This window comes from Prunus mume, linkage group LG2, assembly GCF_029339155.1.
Source record: "Prunus mume cultivar Tortuosa linkage group LG2, ASM2933915v1, whole genome shotgun sequence".
Classification (NCBI taxonomy): domain Eukaryota; kingdom Viridiplantae; phylum Streptophyta; class Magnoliopsida; order Rosales; family Rosaceae; genus Prunus; species Prunus mume.
Genome location: NC_142699.1, coordinates 17,476,500 through 17,499,334, shown reverse-complemented (window position 1 = coordinate 17,499,334; position 22,835 = coordinate 17,476,500). Strand labels below are relative to the sequence as shown.

General features: G+C 40.2%; 5 protein-coding genes across 5 annotated transcripts; 3 read left to right on the top strand and 2 right to left on the bottom strand.

Moving 5' to 3' along the window:
- Window positions 1–163: 163 nt before the first annotated feature.
- Window positions 164–4,902, bottom strand: ABCG7 (ABC-2 type transporter family protein). Its single transcript, XM_089047239.1, is given in 14 exon segments — window positions 164–601; window positions 1,001–1,085; window positions 1,195–1,407; window positions 1,951–2,171; window positions 2,489–2,620; window positions 2,998–3,274; window positions 3,370–3,464; window positions 3,467–3,573; window positions 3,684–3,696; window positions 3,698–3,817; window positions 3,990–4,093; window positions 4,096–4,139; window positions 4,244–4,434; window positions 4,545–4,902. Coding segments are annotated over 14 exon segments (2,190 nt in total). The 5' UTR covers window positions 4,818–4,902; the 3' UTR covers window positions 164–286.
- Window positions 4,903–5,171: 269 nt separating this feature from the next.
- Window positions 5,172–7,896, top strand: LOC103341572 (RNA polymerase II transcription elongation factor). Its single transcript, XM_008245114.2, has 4 exons — window positions 5,172–5,462; window positions 5,543–5,898; window positions 6,079–6,121; window positions 7,189–7,896. The coding sequence occupies exons 1-4, from the start codon at window positions 5,345–5,347 to the stop codon at window positions 7,629–7,631; spliced, it is 960 nt and encodes a 319-aa protein (XP_008243336.1). The 5' UTR covers window positions 5,172–5,344; the 3' UTR covers window positions 7,632–7,896.
- Window positions 7,897–12,248: 4,352 nt separating this feature from the next.
- LOC103341573 (Core-2/I-branching beta-1,6-N-acetylglucosaminyltransferase family protein) lies at window positions 12,249–15,855 on the top strand. The gene is made up of 4 exons (XM_008245115.3): window positions 12,249–13,184; window positions 14,563–14,638; window positions 14,745–14,860; window positions 14,957–15,855. The coding sequence occupies exons 1-4, from the start codon at window positions 12,701–12,703 to the stop codon at window positions 15,469–15,471; spliced, it is 1,191 nt and encodes a 396-aa protein (XP_008243337.2). The 5' UTR covers window positions 12,249–12,700; the 3' UTR covers window positions 15,472–15,855.
- A 173-nt stretch (window positions 15,856–16,028) lies between these two features.
- On the top strand, window positions 16,029–17,947 carry LOC103341574 (Tetratricopeptide repeat (TPR)-like superfamily protein). Its single transcript, XM_089047013.1, has one exon. The coding sequence runs from the start codon at window positions 16,170–16,172 to the stop codon at window positions 17,847–17,849; it is 1,680 nt and encodes a 559-aa protein (XP_088903139.1). The 5' UTR covers window positions 16,029–16,169; the 3' UTR covers window positions 17,850–17,947.
- Window positions 17,948–18,315: 368 nt separating this feature from the next.
- Window positions 18,316–19,481, bottom strand: LOC103341575 (putative fasciclin-like arabinogalactan protein 20). Its single transcript, XM_008245118.2, has one exon. The coding sequence runs from the start codon at window positions 19,479–19,481 to the stop codon at window positions 18,396–18,398; it is 1,086 nt and encodes a 361-aa protein (XP_008243340.1). The 3' UTR covers window positions 18,316–18,395.
- Window positions 19,482–22,835: the final 3,354 nt, after the last annotated feature.

Below are 22,835 nucleotides of genomic sequence, written 5' to 3'. Positions count from 1 at the left end.
TTATATGAGAATAAACTTCGCGCAGTCTTCGCAAACTGGACCGACCTGTGTACTATGACCAACCAACCATATAAGAAAATCATCTTCGCTCTGGTAGAGCATAACATCCATTAAACGTACATTCTACATGAGACTTTTAAGTCATGTCGAATAGAATGGCTCATTTGGTCAGAAAAAGGCACGAGGCTTCTTTATTGCTTAACATATCTCCTTTACTTAGCACCTGTATGAAACAAATCAATAAATAGTGGCACATGTGATAACAACACTACTAATGCCCAAGTAATTACAAACCTTCTAGGACAAACTCTGGGGCTTGGTCAATTGGGGGAGATGATTCAAGTGGCTGGTTTAATTCAACTTGATTGAGTGTTACAGGTGGTTCCTTTGGCTGGTTTTGTTCATCTTGTTCAGTATTTAAAGGCTCGGGCTGCACCGCTGGTTGGATTTCGTCAAGAGGTCCGGCCTCCAGCTGCTGGTATTTCGGTTTGTTTTTCTGAAGGAGAAGGTAAGTGGTGCAATACAAAAACAACAGTGTTCTACTTTGAGCAATCATTGTATCCCTAATGTGACTTCCTCCAAAGGAGATGCGTTCAAGTGCCTGCAGAAAAAGAAAGAAACAGAGTAGAAGGTATTAGATATAAAACTTCCTCGAGGACAAAATTGTCCACCTCATGAGTCAAATGCATGTATCTTGTTTGGCCATTTCATAGGTTCTTCCAGAATTGGTTCTTGTAATTAGTTTCTTTTAAGTAGAAGGTTTAGAAATGAATAAATTAAGAAACAATCTCTTCAGAGGGCAAAAGGAATGGTAAATTGAAAATCATATACAAAATTGGTTGGATCGTTTCTACCTCTATTTTAGGAACACGCAATGATTAGTATAACAACATTCATACGAGATATGACACTGATCACCAAATACCGACACCTAGAGCTAGATATGGTTGGAGGAAGTATTTATTTTGATTCCGTTTCTTGAAAGTTTCCCTGTACCTACCTGTTCTCCATTTTGAATATCGTAAGAATGCTGATGATCAAATTGAAGACCCCTAAACTCATTGATGCAAAGACCTTGAAAAGCCCTGAAAGTGTACAAGGAAATATACATTCGTAAGGTAATGAAAACAATTCTTAATTGTACAGTATCAACAAAATGTTTGTTTCTTACTGGCAAGCAACCTTTGATCTTACCATCTAATTAGAGAAATATGAGGAATCCAACGAAAGATAATTGGTGTATTCTCTGCATTGACATAATAGCCTCCAAATACAATAAAAACTGTCATAAGTGAGGGTCCGACTGCCATAGCTGCTTCAGTGGTTGGAACCATAGCACCAACAGTAAGACCCATAGCAGATGCAGCAAAAGATTCCACTGTCACAATACCACAAAACTTCCCGAATCTGAAAGACCAAAAAAATTGCAAGTAAACCTTGTGATCTGAACCAGCCCACTTTGTGAAGAGTTAAAAATGATAAGGTTTGCAAAATGATATAATGAAGAAATGAACCAGCTATACAAGTATAAACAGACAATAGTCAATTCCATCTTCACCTTTCCCACTCCCCATATACTGATCTTTACTAAAAGGAAGAGTGCTAGAGACAAATGATTCTTTTTAAAGGTTTTTGTATCTTCCCTGCATCCCTCATATATGAGTTTTGCAAAGAAAAACCACTCCGCTTATTCAGTGTCCAGTCTAAAATTCGATATATAGACATATATCAGTTTGCACAGGTCTATTGAGGAAATTATTGCCTCTTTTATAGGGAGTTATGCAGCTCCCATATATATTGCGCTGACAAGTGTGATTATGCGGTTACCAGATCTGTTAGTGCATCTCATACAGCTATTTACACAATTCACTTTCTCCAATTGCTTTAAAAAATTAGGAGGTTTCAGAATATCAACTCATGTTAAACATTCTTAACAATGACTTCAAAAACCTGGATAAAGCAGGATGAAGACGAGCCATGGGGTACAAAATGGCGCCAAACATTAATGGAAACGCTGCTCCAACAGGAATCTCAGCCAACAACTTAGAAAGAAGATAGGGTCCTAATGTATAAGACCCTTTTGCATGCTCTCTATTTACTATTGCACGCTCCTTCGGGAACACACCCACTGTCTTTGTGAGAGCAGCCATTGCCGTGTTTATTGCAGCAACCTGAGAGGAAATATCCATAAATAGGCCAAGAAACTTAAAAACTTATATTAGAGACACTAGTATTCAATAATTATGTTTTGAATATTCAACTTATTGAAAAACTGTCTTTCTTTTGCACATAAAGGTCATATAATCAAATTTGTAGAAAGCGTCGTCATTGCATGAAATGAGGAGTATCTCTATGGGACTTGATCAGGAACTTAATAACCATACCAGAATGCTTATAGCTTGGTTTTCCAAATCACAAATTTGATAGAAAAATATAATAAGCAAGGACCTCTAAAATCAAAGTCCTTTAAAAAGAAGTATTTTCACACCTGAAGCAATCCCATTCTGTCTTGTATCGATGTCTGAGATCTTCCCATTCTCCAAAAAACTGATCCAAATATTATAGCTGATGCAATTGACATTCTTGCCCGAACTTTATTTGTTGATCCGTCACGGGAAGCCTAGTCATTTGTTCAAAGATGTTGATCAGATAGAATTAACTGGAGTTAATCTTCATAAAACAATCCAATTCATCATCCAAACCCACCTAAATATACACATATCACCCTCACTGTTGACTACTCAGATGTTACTTAAAAAGTTATGTTGATAGTTATATTGTTATAAAGCTTTGTATGACATGGGAAAAGGAAGAAGCTAAAGCAATCTTTCAATCAAAATGAATTAATATATTTTCACCATTGAAATGCATGTCTTGCACAATTTTTCAAGCTGAGTTAATCTTGTTTTCGTCAGATCAATATGCAGATGAACATAAGGCATAAGTTATCCTTCATTCCATTTTAATGAGACTAAGTACGCAAGTAAAAGAACTTACCTGCATCCATGCACGCCTTAGGAGCAACCGGAATTGCATCCACCAACCACCCTTCTTCTGAACTCTACTTTTCTTGCTGAACTTTGTTCTGTTGTTCAAGACTTCCCTTCTTGTAATCGGAGTTGCATACAGAACTAGTGATGATTGTTGTGAAAATGACTCAACAAGAGCATCTACTCTTTTCTGAGAAGAGTAAACACTTTCAGCAGAACTGTAGTCGATAGAAATAAGATCGGCTAAAAACTCAGCAGGGTTCTCATGAGCTGGGCAATGGTACCTGTTGAATAAATCATTGATTAGTCAATAATTTCACAGCTTGACAGCTGCAGCTTGGCACAAGTAGAGACATTGGGACAAGTTATGGTCACAGACCCGAATTTAGAAAAGTATGCAAGTGGTTCATCATGTGCAGGACCAGCATAGACAAGTGCACCCTCTGTTAGCAACACGATGTCATCAAATTTACTATGTACACAGATCCTCTAGGCTGATGTATGGAGCAAATTACAGTATGTCCATCCTGTGCAAGCTGTCGAAGGGTTTCCATTACTTTCTCTGCCTGGAAAGCATCAAGCCCTAGAAGAATCACAAGTATATATTAGATAAACAAAAGGTGTTAGAAAAAAAACAAATGCCTGCTACAATAGTCATCCACCAGTACATATTAGATGCAGGGGATTGCTTACCAGTAGTGGGTTCGATCAGCAAATATAACAGAGGGGCTTGCAATCAGCTCGCATGCCAGAGACAAACGTTTCTTTTCACCCCCACTAACTCCTCGGACTTTCACATCACCAACATTCGTATCAGCACAACTGACCTTTTGCAGCAAAGAAAACAAAGCGGCAACCCCAAAATTAAAAACGAACTAAATAAGCTCATAACCACAATCCTATCATTTTCCAAAAGTATGACTTCTTCACAAATTATCAATTACCAACTCAGTAGATGAAACAACACTGAACTTCATCAATGCCATTAACCAATCTTACCAATCCCAATTTGAACAACAGACTGTTCACATACTCGAGTCTCGCTTCTGCGGAAGATATCTCCGGAAGCTGCAGCTCGGCAGCAAGAGACAACGTCTCTCGCACGTCAGCTGCGAGAAAAACAGGTCCTCCTGTCTCACATAAGCAAACCTTAACCCCCCAAAAGAAAAAATTAAACAAATGAGAACCATAGAATAAGCAGAAATTCTAAATGAACCATAGAATAAGCTCTGAAACATAAACGAAAAGCTTACTTATAGGCTTTGTTAGGACTAGAATTTCCATTGACCTCCAATAGACCTGATAAATGTAACCGAGGTGACGCAGTTAGCTGACCCGCAAGTACATTTAGCAGCGTCGTCTTTCCTGACCCTGACGGCCCCATAATCGCTAACAGTCTCCCCGGTTTCGCTTCCCCGCTAACGTTCTTAAGCAGAAACCGTATCTAAGCATTCAAAATTAAGTTAATTAAACATTTGATCCTGAAAATTTTCTCTGAAACCAAACGTACGTTACGAGAAATTTCGTTTGAAAATTGAACAAATGAAAACTTACTGATGTTGAGGACTTGTCAGAGAGAGAGCAGTTGATGTTGCGCCACCGGATTGTAACCGGAACCAATTTCCCGGAAATCGGAGTGTCGCCTTTGTCGTCTGTTGCGTCATTATCATCGTCGCTGGCCTCGGTTTCCGGCGAGAGCGCTGGGCCTGGGCCGGATAAGAGCCGGAGCAAAAGCGCTGCTGCCACGGCAGCTAGAGCCTGGCCCAGGCCGCTGCCTCCGAAGCCCAACACCATCTGGCCAACTTTCTTCCCGCCTAATTGAACCATTTCAGCGATAACCACTTAACTTCTCCTTTTCTTTTGCCACAGTCGGAGAGCTTGAGGCCTGACTGCTGAGCTCCGAGCCAGCTTACAGTAAAGAGATAATTCGGAGTAAGTATGTAGCGACGCCGTTTCAGAGAGTAAGTTTCGCATGAGCGACACGTGTCCCTTTTGAGGATAAGAGGGATTTGCTCTCGTATAGGCGGCCCACCATAGCCCAACCGGTCAAATGGGCTTTTTTTTTCACTACTGGTCTATAAAAGGCTCGGGTTCGCTCTCTTAAATCGGATCCAAACCCATCCGAATCGGGTTGGTGCGAATCGAAACAGATATATGATATATCAGTCCTCTCAGTAAAGACATCCCGCTGTCGTTGAGACCATGTCGTCATCCGTCTTCTCCTTCGCCCGACCGCTTTGGTTCCTCTGAGCTAAAAGCTATATACGCTCAGATCATCTTGCCATGTTAGCAAGGCGTGGACCCCACCTGCGTCGTTCCGTCTTCGCTTGAGCCTCCTGAACATTCTCGAAACCATGGCGAATAACTCCAAGGAAGAGCCCAAGACCGGTCCTCAGCCCGATCTCTGGTACAACCTAACCCTTGGTCCTTCCTTCAAAGACGACTCATCCAACAAGTACTGCACTCTGCGATGTAAGTTTCATCCCTAACGTCCTGTTTGGTTGCATAAAAAATCTCCCTAATTTTCTTTTCGATTTTGAAATTGATCGCAGACGAATTTAAACCAGCGTCGATTGACAAGACGAAGCCGGGGACGCTCAAGAAAACGAAGGAAAATAGGGTTACGGTGGAATTTCAAAACAACCAATTGGGGAAACCGAATGTGACCTTCAAGGGAAGCAGCGAGGACTACAAGGACAACGACGCCGTATTGTTCTTCGACGGCCAGACGTTTCGGTTGGAGAGGCTTCACCGGGCCGTGAAGCAGCTCCGGCATGATCGTCAGCCCGGTGAATCGGCGGCTGGTGCCGCTCAATCGGGGTCCGCCGTGGAGCCGCAGCTGTCTCCGGTCAGCAAGGGCCCCAAGCCAATACATCATCCCGGTAGAACTGCATTCCCTGCTGTACAGGTGAGTTTTGTTAATAGAAATTATGATGATTCAATATTGGCCCTTGGGGAGTTTTAATTCAGTTCTGTAATGTAAAGCTATTGAACAACTTAAATCTATTTAAAGCAACTGAAATTTAAAACTCTGGTTTCTTTTCTCTTTCCTCATGATGTTTAAAGCTTTTGCCTTGTGTGAATACAGGTTGAGGTGGAACGAATAGATGTTGGAATACCTGGGAATCCAGGTTTGTTTATATGTTTCTTTGTTTTGTTGTTGTTTTTGAAGTAAGCATATCTGTTGAATCTTTTGCTTCTCAAAGTTTCTGTTTTCTTGATCTCTTAAGAGGATTGGAGTTGAATTGGATTCATTAGTAGACATTGCTTGTTTTTTAGTTGCAATGCACTGCATGAAGCTCTATGTGCTAGTGAGAACAGTATGGTGTATCTTGGGGTAATTAGTAATTACATTCTCTGATGATACATTGATCAAGATTTGCTATTGTACTGAATTTGCTCCGACAAAACCGAATTCTAACATTTTTGTATAATGAAACTGACTTGGAAGATTTTAAATGCATAAGCTCTGAAACCATTTGAAAGTGTCAGTTTAACTGTGAAGTGGTTTAAAGTGCAAGTGTGTGATCCTTGGTCAAATTGAAACCACATTTTGAAGTTATTGTTGAACTGTCTTTTTCTGCGACTGAATTAATTCTTTCCTAGCGGAGAAGGAGTCCATTTTGCCTGATTCTGGGCGTACCTTCCTGTCAAATATTTTCTTCGGAAATGATCTGTCGTTTGCATCTTATAGACCATGGTGCCTGCTTCATCACCCAGTTGCAATACCTTATGCTACATGTTTGTGACAATTGAACCCAATTCAAATTCAATGGGACCCCAATGGTCTATCTTATCTGTTACTTAGTATGTGATTACTAAATTTGTACTATGGCAACCCCATCTAAATGTTAAGAACTTGCAAGAGCTGTTCATGGGCCTAGTTATTTCTCAAAATCATGAATGACTTCAGAAGTATTAAGTAGGTAGTTTGTTGTGGACTCTAGGAAGCAGTTGAGTAGCGGGATTCATGTTCATGCAAGGACCAGTGGCCACTTGTCTACCTTGCTACTTTGTTGTGCTAACTTGACCTTCCTCTCGACTTTTTGAAGTCTATTGGAAACAATTAAGGATAAGATTTCCATCTTGCAGATGGCTTTATTCCTCTATGCACTGTCTTGCCCAAATACTAATGCTTTTTTCCTCTATGCTTGACCGGTTATCATATATCCTAATGCTTTATTTGTTATACAAACAGGTGCAAAAAGTGCCAATAAAGGTGTGGCTGATTACTCGTCTGATCAACTGAATGTCGCTGCTGCCTCGCCAGACCCTAAGAATGAGGAGGTCGAGGAACATCAAGATATAGATATTGAAGAACTTTTTGGCAGTGTATCGCCTGAAAATGGGAATGCCGCGGAAGATGGAGCTAATGCTGGGTTTGATATCAGTATGCGAAATCAAAATGAAAGTGATAATGAGATTGCTGATGTGGATGATAGTGGTGATGAAGTTGATAAGGGGCCAAATGCCGCAGAAGCCCTTCGAGCCCAGGTGAACGCAGAGGGGAGGGAAAAGCAGACTTCTACTTCTGGTAGTAGCAGTGGAAGTGGGAGCAGCAGCAGTGGAAGTGGCAGTGGTAGCAGCAGCAGCAGCAGCGATAATGAAGGCAGTGATGATGATTCAGTCAACTCCATCTGAGAAATCGAGCAACCTTGATCTTCCACGTAGGTTGTCCAAGACAGTCCAGCGGATGTTTACAGTGGTAAACGAGGCCTGAAGAAGAAAAGAAGTTAATATATACACCCTATTATTTATACAACCTATTATTTTGTGCGATCGAGATTGATGCCACTTAAATTTGTTATAAGCTTGCCCTTTTTGCGTCACAACGTTTCACTTGAAAATTTTGACAATAAAAAGAAGGCCAAAAGTCACTTTTGGTCTCTGTAGTTTGGCACTTCAATCACTTTTGACCCTATAGTCTCAATTTCGTCAATTTTGCCATTGTAGTTTGTTATTTGTAGCAATTCAAGGACATGTTAGTATTCTTGTCAATTTCTTTAATGATACAAGGGATAATTTTGTCAATCCAAAACCCTTGAGCATAAAAGCTCATTTGAAATTCTTCCTATTTCATATTAAGGCTTGAAATTCAACTATTAATCCCAATTTTTGAAGAATCCTAAACTCAAATGACCAATTTCAAGCCATAATATGAAATTAGGGGAATTTTTAGACGAGCTTTTATGCTCAAGGATTTTGGGTTAATGAAATTGTCCCTTGCACCATCAAAGACATTGACAAGTGTATGGGCTTTTTCGTTCCGGCAGATATTGCGGGACTGGGATGCTGTAAAGAGCCAAATGTGTGAAAATTGCTTTTGGTCTGAGTTCAAGAATCATACCCCAAGAATGTTTCGAAAGGGTAGTTGAGTCTTAAGAAGCACATCGGTTACCTTCACCAACAAAACTAACAATCGCTTACAAATAAATACTTAGCTTGGTATGAGAGGCTTGTGGCATAGAAGCAAAGCACTCATGAGTTTAGCATTAAAGAAAGAGAGAGTTGTGAGTTCCTATAAGAAACATGGGTTTTAATGAAAGGGGGAAAAGATTATAAGAGAGTTTGTTGAAGAGATAGAGAGATAGGGTGTATGGGTCTTTTTATTCCAGCAACTGATGAATGAGTTTGGACTGCCAAAAGAGAAACATGTGAATTACCCGTGTCGAGTTCAAAGATCAGACCCCAAGAATGTTTCGAAAGAATAGTGAAGCCTTAGGAAACACATTGGTTACCTTTTTTTTTTTGATAAAAAAACACCTTGGTTACTTCACCAACAAAAACAATGGCTGCTTATAGGTAGATTCTTAGGTTGACATGAGAAGCTTGTGGTATGGGAACAAAACCATCATGAGTTTAGCATAACCAGAGAGAGCTGTGAGTTCTTATGAAAGACATGGGTTCTAAGGAAAGGGGGAATGGATTCTAAGAGGGTTTTTTTTGAAGAGGGAGAGAGATGTGGGTATAATAGGTGTGTTGAGTAGTTTCCGACAGCTTGATGAAAAATCTGTCAAGCTCTGGAATGTTTTAACATCAGAGAAAAATGGAGGAGATTGAGGAATAGGGCTCGAAATTGCAGAGGTTTCAGGGAGGATAGATGTAGCTTGCTCTCTGAATGTGTGTGTTGGTTGTTGGGTAGGAGGTGCCTCATTTATAGCCATTGGAAGCTCCTTCTTTCCAAAAAACCCTAATGGTTTCTATCCAATTTGGCCAAGTTTTTCCCTTCCTTTTTCTTCTCTTCCTTTGACTTATCATATTTGGTGAAATTCTCTCTGCTCAATTGCACAAAAATAGGATTTGGGGAGCTCTAGGCTTTTCCCGCAACTATTCCAGTGGGGAACTCCTATTTTCAGCCATCTTTCTTCCTTCTTTTCTCCCATCTTCCATGGCTAGATCTGATGGGGGGAAAGAAATGGGTATGTACGCTGATTTGAAGGGTGCCCCTCCTCCTAGCAACCTATGCACGCTATTATCCTTTGGATCTTTCAATGTTCTTCTTTGAAGTTTGCTATGCCCATGTGCTAGAGCCTCTCAGCAGCTTACAGACATAAACATTTTTAGCTTTTCATCGTGGTTCATGTTTCCAGCTAAGTGCTGGAGACTAGATATTTTTCTTGGCTTGCTTGGGCCTTGCTAAAGTGATAAGTTAGCCCATTAAGGACATAGCTAATTTTCTAGGGTATTTGGGTTTTTTCCTCTTTTTTATGCTTACCCACATATTTGGGCTCAAGAAATGGGCTTGAGTTTTGGGGTTTCCAAGCAGCCCAAAATTTTCATTTCTCGGCTCATTAATGGGCCTCATGAAAGCTTGTTACCATCAATACCACAACCCACTCAAACAAGCCCCGAGCATTTGGGTGGCTTGGGGCCGCTTAAGCTTGTAGCGTGGCTAGGTGTGAAATAATGATTTCCTACTTGGCATGACATGTCGATTAGCGTGCTTCAATTTTATCATCTTTGAAAAGAGACATGATGCTTGACTGAATAATTAGCATGAGCTTATAGAGCAAGTGCCTTTTATAGGCTAATTTTAATTCTTAGTATGATGGATTGCATATTTTATTTGGCATGGCACGTGGTCGTGGCTTGTGCAAGCATGCATGACGAATTTCTCGTGCTCTGAATTGAGTCTTTTCTTAATAAGGTGTCGCATTAGGCTAAGAATATTTTTGGGCCTAACCTTGAATTTTTTTGGGCCTCAACATAGAGGAATAATGGGTGTGTTGAGTAGTTTCCAGCAACTTGACGGTGGCTCTGTCAAGCTTTGGAATGGTTTACTAGAAGAGAAAATGGAAGATATGGAGGAATTGGAGCTCGAAATTGCAGAGGTTCCTAGGATAAGAGATAAAGCTTGCTCTCTGGATATGTGTTATTGACGGGTAGGAGATAACCCTTTATAGCATGGAAGCTCCTCCTTTCCAAGAAACCCTAATGGTTTCTCTTCAATTTTGCAAAGTCTTTCCCTCCCTTTCTCTTCTCTTCCTTTGATTCATCCATATTTTGTGAAATCTTCCTTAGTCCAAGCACTCAATAACAAGATTTTGGGAGGCTCTAGAGCCTTCCTACAACTGTTCCAGTAATGAGCTCCCATTTTTGGCTACCTCATCACCTTATTTCATTCCCTCTTCCATGGCAATAGCTAGTGGGAGAAAGAAATGGGTAAATGTGCTGGTCTGAAGGATGCTTCTGCTCTGCAAGCACTCTAGTTGAAGCCTCCCAAGCAACTTACATGCATTAACATTTTAGCTTTTCATCGTGGTTCATGTTTCTAGCTAAGTGCTGGAGACTATAGATATTTTTCTTGGCTTGCTTGGGCCTTGATAAAGTGATGAGTTAGCCCATTAAGGGAATTGACTAATTTCCTTAAGTGATGAGCTAATTTTTTAGGGTATTCGGCTCCCTTTTTCTATCCTTTATGTTTATCCACATATTTAGGCTCAAGAAATGGGCTTGAGTTTTGAGGCTCCCAAGCAGCCCAAAACTTCCATTTCTCGGCTCATCAATGGGCCTCATGAAAGTTCGTTACCATTCATGCCACAACCCACTCAGCAAGCCCCGAACATTTGCATGACTTGGGCCCACTTAAACTTGTAGGATGATTATATGTAAAAATAATGATTTTCCGCTTGGCATTGCATGTCGCTTGGCGTGCTTGAATTTTATCGTCTTTGAAAAAGGATATAATGCTTGACGGGATAATTAGCATGGGCTTGTAGAGCCAGTATCTTTTATAAGCTCATTTTAATTTTAGTGTGATGAATTGCATATTTATTTGGTATGACACGTGATCATGGCTCGTGCAAGCGTGAATGACGAACTTTTGCGTACTCCAAATCGAGTCTTTTCTTAATAAGGCATTGCCTTATGTCGGGAATTCATTTGGGTCGAACCATGAATTTTTTGGGTCTCAACAACAAGAATACTAACTTGTCATTAAATTGCTACAAATATGAAACTACTGAGTCAAAATTGACAGAATTGAAAAAGTAGTTGAAGTGCCAAACTACAGGAATTAAAAGTGACTTTTAGCCTAAAAAGAAACAAGTTTTGCTAGTTGCTACTTTTGTGATGCTAAACAAATCAATAACCAAATGGTTTGCTGGGGTAGGCACATGATGTCGGCTGTCGGCATCTTAAACTTGAGATTCATATAATATACTAATAATAATACATATGGTATGGAATATGGTCCTGACTCTTAATGGCTCGTGACATTCCTTAATTATATATCATATTAAGAGACTAGCAAAGCAGTCATTTAATATATAAACAATAATTACATGCATCTAATTATTGCTTATAAATACAGTTATCCCTTTGGTCATCGTAAGCCTACCAATCTTGAATCTACCAAGGCTTAAAAAACCCAATGCCATTACATCATCACAGACGTCACAATTGACACCTGTATTAATGGGATGCAGATCTCCATTTCCACCCATAAAATTTGCTATTTGCAGCAGCTTTCGTGAGTGGAATTAGCAAATGCCATTAACGAAAAGGCAAACCCAAGCAAGTCGGTGGACGCAATTGCTTGTCGTATATTATTCTCTTAGCCCGAGAGAAAAAGAACGTAAGCGCCGCCCCGTAATCCAATCGCCCACAACACGGGCCAAATCAAATCCCCAGGAAGAAGAAGCAGAGAAGATGGAACGTGTGTTCACGCGTATTTACGAGCGTGGAGGTTTTCTTATTTATTTGAAGTTTTTAAACACACCGAGAAAGTTGAATTAAATTAAAAGTGTGTGTGCGTGTGTGTGTAACTTGCACTTTTATCATTATGAGATCAAACAAATCAAACTCCTACAGGGAAAATCGACGAACTCCATTTTCTTCTTCATCACAACAATTCTTAACCTGAAAACCCTAACCCTGGCACTGTTACAGAGCCAGAGAAAGCATTTATTTTAGAGAGAGAGGGAGAGCCAAAATTTGAAAGTTTTTGATCTAACATATAACGAAAACAGTTACTTCGGTAGCTCAATCTTTAAACACCCACATGCTCATTTGCTTTGCTATTCAAACAACCACCACCCTTCAGCTTCAAACCTACAAAGACCAAGATCCTCACTGACCCATTACCTAAACCGGTCTGAAAACCTAAACTTCACTATACCCACATCCCCAATTTCATTGATTTGACTCAGCAACGCATATGCCCCAACTCCACCAACAAGCAGCTGAAGAACCAACAAAACCGACCCATTATGGGAGCTGAGAAGAAATGGCTCCTAACGCTCTTCTCGGCCACATTCCTCTCTCTCCTCCTCCTCTTGCTCTCCTCCATCTCTGCCGTAAGCTCACCCAAACCCTTCCCTTCAATTGTCCAGCACGGCTCTCACTACCCGCCCGCTTTCGCTTACTACATATGGGGCGGCCGGGGCGATAGGGGTCGGATCCTCCGGCTATTGCTCGCCGTCTATCATCCGCGAAATCGCTACTTGTTGCATCTCTCGGCTGATGAATCTGAAGATGAGCGGCGCCACCTTGCTTCGGCCATCAAGGCGGTGCCAGCAATTCGAGCATTTGGGAATGTGGATGTGGTGGGCAAGCCTGATCGAATCACCTACATGGGCTCTTCGAATATTGCCACCACGTTGCGCGCTGCGGCGATTTTGTTGAAGTTTGACAGTGGATGGGATTGGTTCGTCACTTTGAGTGCTATGGATTACCCACTTATCACTCAGGACGGTATGCCAATTTTTTCAATTTCTTTTTCCCTCCTTGCCAAAGCTAATTTATTTACCTGTTTGGGAAATTAAATATGGTCTAAAAGAGTTTTGATTTCGTTTATTTTATTGAATTTTGTCTGAATTGACTGAAAGAATCTGGCTCTTTGAGTTAGTGTAAGTGTGTATCTAAGGAAGCATTTATGTGCGTTTCCTTCCTTCATTATTAGTTTAAAGTATTTATATACAAGAACCATTTATAAACAAGAGCGAGGCTGGCATAGACCAGTTTGGAGCCACAGATCTCCCATAAAGAGAAGTCCTACCTCTAATTACCCTTCTCTAAATATCCTCACCGATTCATGTATAGGAGCAAATGAAATTAATCTTTGTGTGCAATGGGGAATGTGTTGTGACATTTGTAGAAGAACTTGATGTATTGGTAGTTAAGTTTTGTGAAATGAAATTGGCCTAGGCTGCTGTTTCTCTGACCTGGTAACTCCAGTTCTAGTGAACTCAATGTTGTCATGTCAGCTCCTTATGCTGAACTTAATTACTTTAGTAATTTTGGTCTGGAGTTGACTTTTGAATCAAATTCTTTTAAGAGTTGGATGGTTCCCCTGAATCCTCCCTTGTTACATGTGGCAAGGGGCACAACCCTCGAGCATGGGATAGCACATAACTCTTGTTGCTGGATTGGGTTCTGATAGTCCTAGCGTTCAATATAGGCTTTGGGATTCTAAGTGCTTGTCCTTATAAGCAATTACCCAGGAACCAAATCCCTAAGAAAAAAATTGGCAGAAGCTTATCAGGATAGAGGAAGATATTTAGCTGCTGGGATTAGTATTTTCATTAAAATCTAGTCAATTTCACTTGGGATGTTTTATTTGTTTGTTATCCGTTCAAAAGCAGCTTTTGTACTTACCTGAATTTTAACTCTGATTCAGGCGACCAACTTGGTTCCCACTTTTATGCCTTCTTGGTGTATATATAAATTTTGAGTAGTGGAATATCCCAACTTACAGAAGTTTTTCATCGGTCCTAATGCAAGTGATGGGCCTATGGCAATTCTTTGAAGCTTATCTGTCCAAGGGAGACAATAATTCACGTATTTCATCCTTGGATGTGATGATCTATTTGCCGCTTTTTCTTTTCTTTTTGTCTTCATTTTGATCAATCAATTTGCCTTGTTTGGTGCAAATTCTTCTATCCCAAGGCTTATTGAGGATCTCATGGCCCATTTTTTTGTTGTGTAATCATTGACTAAAATGTCTAAGGCGTTTGTTTCAATTCTTTTTGTGATTCTTCTAACATCATCTATGTAGTCTAATTACATTCTGCTGTTTTCTTCGATAAATTGTGCCAACTTATTTATTTCTGCTTCTGTTTTGTACTTTCAGACCTGTCTCATGTGTTCTCCTCTGTTAGAAGAGATCTCAATTTCATTGATCACACCAGTGACCTTGGATGGAAAGAGTAGGCAAACCCTTTTCGCTAATTTTAGCTGTAGTGTTCTGGCACATATGTCTAATTGAACTTGAACCCATATATTTATTTTTATTTTTTTTTTATTTTTATGTAGGTTGCATAGGGTCCGGCCAATTGTAGTTGATCCAGGGTTATACCTAGCCCGGAGGAGCCAAATTTTCCATGCTACAGAGAAGCGGAAAACTCCTGATGCTTTTAAAATATTCACAGGCAAATTTTTACACACTTCTTATGTAAGGATTACTCTTATGGGTATGCTTCCCACGTGGAACTGCTAATTAGAAACAATTCTCTCTTGATTTGCAGGTTCCCCATGGGTCATCCTGAGTAGATCCTTTCTGGAATTTTGCATTCTTGGTTGGGATAATCTTCCCCGGACCATGCTCATGTACTTTACGAATGTGATGTTGTCCCAGGAAGGATATTTTCATTCTGTTATATGCAATTCACCAGAGTTTAAGAACACTACTGTGAACAGTGATTTAAGATACATGATCTGGGACACTCCCCCCAAAATGGAACCCCACTTCCTCAATATCTCGGATTATGATCAAATGGTTCAAGGTGGAGCTGCTTTTGCCCGACAATTCCAGAAAGATGACCCTGTGCTGGACATGGTTGATGAAAGGATCCTCAAGCGTGGGCGAAATCGAGCTGCCCCAGGGGCATGGTGCTCAGGCTGGAAAAGCTGGTGGATGGATCCATGCTCTCAATGGGGTGATGCCAATATCTTGAAGCCGGGGCCCCAAGCGAAGAAATTTGAAGAGTCGATTACTAACCTTCTTGATGACTGGACTGCGCAATCAAATCAATGCCAATGAGGATGTGTGAATTGAAAAAAAAAAAAAAAGGATCTTCAGTTAAGATACTTGGTGCGGTTTACTATGATCTAAACTTGATGATTAGTTTGGAAGACTGCCAACAGCAGAGAAACATTCTTTTGGCCCCCTGAAGCGCACTTTTTTTGGGGTTCCTCCAGTCTCGTGCTTGACTATTGTTTATAACGGGGGCAGAGTAGAAGGGAGAAACGTAGTGAGTTCGCTTGAGGTATATTGGGCTGTACTGTGGCATAGTAAGAGGGTCTCCCTCTTTTGTGCTGCCACTGCATGCTGTTGTATGTTCTACTTCCGATTAAATTAGGAACTGTTTGAATGTTGGATCCAAAATTCATTCTTTAAATTCTAACGTCTTGTATCTTTTTCACAGTGAATGTCTTTCTCTCGTTTTTTAGATCTGATTTCATTGCCAATTTGACCAATAAAGAGAAGCCATGGAAAGCAATTAAACTCACCCCTTTTTTCCTTTTTTGATATAAGCGATATTGGTGCGCAAATGTTCTTAACCATTTGAAATCGCCAACAAACTATTTTTCAGTCCAAAGAAAATAAAAATAAAAATAAACTATCCAACATCCCGCCAAAGTTAAACCCCCTTCCCCAAATGCGAATACCCTTAACCAAAGCTTTCTCAGTTTTCAGAATTCGCACCTTCGGTTGAACCCAATCTCCTTGCCTCTCAAATGGGTCTCTCTCGATTTTTCAATCTTGTATCAAAACCATCCAAAGAGCCCATCAATTCCTTCCTTCCGTTCCCCAATCTTCGTTCAACGCCAACCAGTCAAACTGGTTCTCACAGATCACTTACGACTTCACTACAAAGCATCAAATTCACAAACTTCACTCGTAATCGAACACTACATACTGAAAATCCATCTGGGTTCCTCAGCAATCGCACTGGTGGTTTTTATAGAGCAATTCACGATGGCCTGGGAAAAACTCAAGTGCCTGATGAGGCCAGTGACAAAATCCCAGGTGCAAATAACCGCGAAATCACCGAAGATGCTGAAAGAATCTGTAGAATACTGTCCACCAGCAACTCTAAATCCCCCATCGATAGCTTTCTCGATTGTGCTTCAGTTGAGGTGTCGCCGGCACTTGTAGTCGAGGTGTTGAAAAAGCTCAGCAATGCCGGCGTTCTTGCGCTCTCGTTTTTTCGGTGGGCAGAGAAGCAAAAAGGGTTTAAGCATACTATGGAGAGCTACAATGCTTTGATTGAAGCTCTGGGTAAGATCAAACAGTTCAAGATGATATGGGAATTGGTGAATGACATGAAGAGTAAAGGGCTGTTGAGTAAGGAGACTTTTGCTTTGATTTCGCGAAGATATTCGAGGGCCAAAAAGGTTAAGGAAGCGATAGAGACGTTCGAAAAGATGGAGAAGTTTGGAATGAAGGTAGAAGGGTCGGATTTCAATAGACTGATTGATACTTTAAGCAAGTCGAGGCAGGTTGAGAAAGCACAGGAGGTGTTTGATAAAATGAAGCACACAAGGTTTAAACCCGATATTAAGTCGTACACCATTTTGTTAGAAGGATGGGGTCAAGAACAGAACTTTTTGAGGTTGAATGAAGTTTATAGAGAAATGAAGGACGAGGGGTTCGACCCGGATGTTGTGACTTGTGGTATTCTGATCAATGCGCATTGTAAAGCTAAGAAGTATGATGAAGCCATTGATTTGTTTCGTGAGATGGAAGCAAAGAATGTCAAGGCTACACCTCATATTTTCTGTATTTTGATTAATGGGTTGGGTTCTGAAAGGAGGTTGAGTGAAGCCCTCGAGTTTTTTGAACTAAACAAAGCAAGTGGTTTCGAGCCAGAGGCACCCACATATAATGCTCTTGTTGGGGCTTACTGCTGGTCAATGCGGATGCATGATGCGTTTAGGGTGGTGGAGGAGATGAGGAAATGTGGGATTGGTCCCAATCCTCGAACTTATGATATAATCTTACATCACTTGGTAAAGGCTCGAAGAACAGAACAAGCTTACTCCGTTTTCCAGCAAATCAGTAGGGAGCCTGGCTGTGAGCCAACAGTAAGTACGTATGAAATCCTAGTGAGGATGTTTTGTAACGAGGATCAAGTGGATATGGCATTACGGGTTTGGGATCAGATGAAGACTAAAGGCGTCCTGCCGGGAATGCACATGTTCTCCACATTGATTAACAGCTTGTGCCATGAGAATAAGTTAGATGACGCTTGCAAGTACTTTCAAGAGATGTTGGACGCAGGCATTCGACCTCCAGCGCAGATGTTTAGTAATTTGAAACAAGCCCTTCTCAATGAGGGGAGAAAGGATGATGTAATAAGTTTTGGTCTGAAGATTGACAGACTGAGAAAAACTCCATTAGTTGGTTTGCGCTAAAGAGATACGTCCAAGGATTTTTGGAAGCCTTTTATGCACAGCTCAGCAGGCCTTGGGGAGCTCGGCTATGCTGATGTATTACTATAATTACAAGTTGTTATAACTATTGCCACCCGAGGATTTTAGAGCTTATTTTTGCCAAAGTCAATGTTCAAATTGTTTATACGTTGCACAAAATGTGGGGAAAAGCCTCTGCTGGTGATAAGGCCCTTGCGCAGAAAAGAAAACAGAAAAGAAAATGAAAAAGAAAACAGAAAAGAAGAGAGCAAAAATCGAAGAGACTAAAACATGAACTAGAATGAAGTTCATTGAATTCACAAATATACATGAATTCCAAGCAATCTGAATACAGCCCTCTTATATCTCCTGTAATTCTGACTAGTTTACTGTACCAAATTTAAGGATCATGGCAACAAGTTTTCTACAATAACTCCTCATAGATGCAGAACTTGTGTCTTCAGAGAGATGCGTGACAAAATTGACAATTCTTGCATGCTACTGAATACTGATATAACCAGAGAGCAAAAGGCTACCAAGATTGCTATGTTATGTAGGCCTTACAACAAAAAAGTGGCTGTGACTAATGGTACTCTCTTCCTCCGGGTAGCTGTTACCAAATTCAGACGGAGCCACAGTCACTTGCTCTGTTTGCTCTGCTTGCTCTGTTCTATGTGGCACCTCAAGAACCTCACTGATTCCGTGAACCGCAAGCCAGCCATTGTGATACACTTCCGGAAAAATGACTGATACACCATTGAGCATCAACACGTCTTGGGATCGAGTGATATTGATTGTAAACCCCATCAGATTAGTCCTCAACACCGTCCCATCATTGAAACTCACCAAATCGCTCCACAAAAGCCTGCAGGGCACCACATGGCGATGAAAGATGGAGGATTGCTCACTCAAGTTCCCAACTCGGTTCATCAAGACTTGGTCAAATGGAGCAAACACAGTCATCATGGTCTGGTACTTGAAGAAAAACCCATGAAATTGCATTTCAAGAAACGAAGCCATAACAGAGCACCCTTTCGACCTCAGCGCATTAGAAGCTTCACTAAACGGATAATAAGCATCCCTTACCTCCATCGCCTCGTTCGGGTTCTTCGGGGCCAAGCATCCAAGATTCTTGGGGGTGTAGCTCCGAAGAGGACCCAAAATCCGGAAATGCGGGTCCAAGAACCTGTCAATTCCGAAAATTATCAACGACCCATCATCGAAAATTGGGGAAACAGTGATGGGGACGTTGTTGAGTGAGACTCTGGGGTCGTAGGCCAAAGTGGTGACGGAGAGAGAGTGGTCAGAGAGTAAAGTTGAGATCTTGGCGCCGAAAGGCAGGGACTTGAGGGATCGGAGAGAGAAATAAAGGGGGATGATGTGGAATTGCAGGAGGTTCAGCGGTGGCTGACCGGAGTGAGAGAAGGCGGCGTCGGTGGGGGCGAAGATGGTGAGAGAAGGAGACTGGGAGAGGAGGAGGGTTTGAGAGGCGAGGTCGAGGGTCAGAGCCATGGAGGTGTAGCCGAAATCTGAGAGGATTTCGGCGGCGTTGACGAGGGTTTGGGTGGGGAGGGCGGAGGAGAGAGAGAGAACTGAGAGGACAATGAAAGAGAGAAGGAGTTGGGCTGCCGCCATTGTTGGAGGTTGTTCTTCGTTTCTTGGAGTTTGGAGAGGGGTTTGGTTTTGCAGATGAGTCTGGGTGTAGTTGCAGATTCAGGGAGTATCTGAACTTGTAAGGGGAAGGTTGTTTTTGGCGGGTTAAGATTTGACACGTGGACGTGTGGGATTTGCTCTGGTGGGAGGGAATTGAAAAGTTAGTTAAGGGAGTTAAGGAGTTAGTTTGTTTAATTCAGATCGCCAAGGCCCACGATGGCCCATGAAGGCACTAAGTAATAAGAAGAAGAAAAAAGAGATGAGCTGGGCTCATAAGAAAAAAAGGCCAAGGCCCATGATGATTTTAATTCAGATCGGCCTTAGATAGCCTTTCCGGCCCATCCAAACGAAGATGAGCTGGGCTCATAAGCCTTGAACACAAATGAAGATGCGACAAAGAAGCTTAGTCAATCCAACAGGCTAGCCCAGTAGAAAATGGGCTTGATTTGCAGACTAGAAGTGTTATGTTTGAATCTTCAATCTTAGTTATATGTGTGTAAACCTCCTTCTAGTTTAGACTATCGCATCCTATAATAAAAAAAAATCTAGTCAAATAAGAGCAATTGAAGGAAAATGTTGTCTTTATGGAATTATGCAAATTGCTTCGAGGCCACTCGAAAGAGAATGGTAAATTGGCCAACGTTATTAGTGTTTTTATATTGTAGTTAATGAGCTGTTTTAGAAGGTCGCACAAGCAACAAATTATAGTATTTTAGTCGCTATGCTTTGCTTTGACTTCCCCACGTAGGGTTTCTTGTAGCGATATTTTCGACTAAATTATATAAATTAATTCATGCAATTTTCTTTCTCAATTGATTATGAGAATTGCAGTGCATCTCACGGTTAGTAATCCACGTCATGCATGTACTGTATCTTTTTTTTTTTTTATGGATTGAAATGTAGTGTGTATGTTACAACTTACATGCATGTCTGGCCAAAAAAAAAATGTGTTGCATGCATGTACTTATTTGGTGACTAATTCAACGCAATGTCATTTGAATTTTCAACGTTTCAAATGGGGCTTTTGAAACTAGATTAATTGTATATGCAAATATGTGTATGGTTTTTTGAGTGAGCCTAGTATCATATCAGATGGAGCTTGTGATGATCTCATCGAATCAGATGAAAACGAGTGGCGATCAAGGTAAAGTTTCTTACACGAATTAAAGATTGATGTTATTGAAATTACTTGTAAGAATATATTTTTAGTGACAGTAACACAACGACGTTTACCAAAACAACAAGAAACTCGCCTACACACATATCATCACTTCCGATTTGCATGACCTTCCAGTAAATTCCCAAAATTATGTGACCTTCTATACTTCATTTCGATTTTGCTATTGACCAGTCAAACTGTTGTTTATTAAAACCAGCACTCAACTACATGTCTATTTCATCAATACAATTAAACACACAAACCAGCAGGCAAATATATATATATATGTATATGTATGTATAATATACAATTGAATGTATAGAATCATAGGCTGATCAATCAAGAATCTGAAAACAGACGGCTGGAATGAAATGATTGGATGGTTTTTATATTTTTATTTTTTAGGAAGATGCCAAGTTGTTGAAAGATTCATGAAAGCCAACTCATTAGTAGTACGTACTTGGTTTTGTTGCTGTCACGATGATGATGACCGGCGCTTCAAATCAAACAGCGGGGAAATTTGCTCAAATTAATATCTTTTTTCAGGGTGTAGACAATCTGTAAAGTTGGTGCAGCTTGTGGTTAGACTTTCTCGTCGTTTACACATATGGTGACTTTTAGTTGTCCTTCATTTAAGGGTTTGAGGAGCCCTACATGCAAAGTTATGATCCTAAGAAGTCTCGGGTGGGGGAGGTCCGACCACATCATGATCACTCTCACAATGACAAAGGACCCCGTACATTTGGGGTGGGACCAATGCAGGGCCGAGAAAGCTCTTATTACAGTGATGCACACAAATGATATGATTGAACCGCCTCACTTAAGACTCCATGATCATATGAAAAATATCACGATTTGTAGGCTAAGTCTAGCTAGCATCTAGCCTCCTACATAATAATTGAACACCTTTTTTTCCTGCCGATCCAAAGTTACTTGTTCTCATGCTTGTATCTATTAAATTTATATTCTTTGTTGTTCCTAAATTGTTGTTCTAATTCAAAAGAGGAGTAAAAGACAAACTGATGAATGAAATATTTCCGGAATAGTACACTTCTTTTTGGAAATTTGAAGAAGCCCATGCTTGGTGGGGTGCCAATAATTATCAATGCATGTTGACTCATGCTACTCATGAACTACATAACATAATTGTAGAAAATGACATGCAAATCACAGATGAATTATGGAGCTAGAGCTAGCTAGGTGTCAAGGCATGCAAACCATGAAAATTTCCCGAGTAGATGCTATATAGCTAGCTAAAGGAGACGTAGACCAGAACTCGATATGGGCTCAGACCGAAAAAGTAGCTTTCTTCTAGCGATGTTTCACCTAATCTATTGAATAATTGGACCCATAACATAAATTCCATCGTTTTCTGCTCAACCATCAAGAACCATACAAACTTCAGATTTTTGCATAACATATTTATTGTGCCCTGTTTTCTCATTCCGTATTGGCTTGAAATGGGTTTGTGATTCATGAATCATTATAGAATATTACAATAATATAGTCAGACGGTATATTTTGTATATATGTTACAATAATATAAGTGGATATCATTAATACTATTCTTTAACAGGAAAAAAAAACTCAATTGTTCACTCATACATTATAACACCTGTATAAAATATACCACATAATTGTATTACTAAAGTATTTCATAATTTTTGGTGATTCACGCATGAAATGAAAATATCCGTGTGAAATTATGACATTTTCAACTCATGATTCAGTTCAGACAATGCAGTACCGCGTATGATTGGGAAAAACGTGGGCTGAGCAACACTTTCATTTCATCCTAGCAAATGGTGCAGGACAGATAGGCTCAGTATCATTCAATTGTTTATTCCTTCAAAACCTGTGTCAGTGAGAACCATCACCATCATACGGCAAATAATTGAAACAAGTTCCTGACTGGAAGCTGCTTAAATATATATATATATATATGTATAATCTCTATATATATATAGAGATTCTTCAAATAAAATTATTTGAGGACACATTTTAGGCACAATTAAAAATTCAAACTCTTTTTACTTTCTTTGTTTTACTTTTGGATAAATAACCTAACATTCATTCATAATAATAAAATATATGCAACTAATTTACACTAAAGAAAAAAGGAAATTTAATAATTTAAGAAATTTCATAATATTATTATAACTAAATATCCATATAAC

Bases quoted from the DNA above. Each gene is read 5' to 3' on its own strand.
- LOC103341572 (XM_008245114.2), top strand. From the start codon at position 5,345: ATGGCGAATAACTCCAAGGAAGAGCCCAAGACCGGTCCTCAGCCCGAT. The intron at 5,899-6,078 runs GTGAGTTTTGTT...GTGTGAATACAG, and splicing joins CTGCATTCCCTGCTGTACAG to GTTGAGGTGGAACGAATAGA. The intron at 6,122-7,188 runs GTTTGTTTATAT...TTATACAAACAG, and splicing joins TGGAATACCTGGGAATCCAG to GTGCAAAAAGTGCCAATAAA.
- LOC103341573 (XM_008245115.3), top strand. From the start codon at position 12,701: ATGGGAGCTGAGAAGAAATGGCTCCTAACGCTCTTCTCGGCCACATTC. The intron at 13,185-14,562 runs GTATGCCAATTT...TTGTACTTTCAG, and splicing joins CCCACTTATCACTCAGGACG to ACCTGTCTCATGTGTTCTCC. The intron at 14,861-14,956 runs GCAAATTTTTAC...CTTGATTTGCAG, and splicing joins TGCTTTTAAAATATTCACAG to GTTCCCCATGGGTCATCCTG.
- LOC103341574 (XM_089047013.1), top strand. From the start codon at position 16,170: ATGGGTCTCTCTCGATTTTTCAATCTTGTATCAAAACCATCCAAAGAG.
- LOC103341575 (XM_008245118.2), bottom strand. From the start codon at position 19,481: ATGGCGGCAGCCCAACTCCTTCTCTCTTTCATTGTCCTCTCAGTTCTC.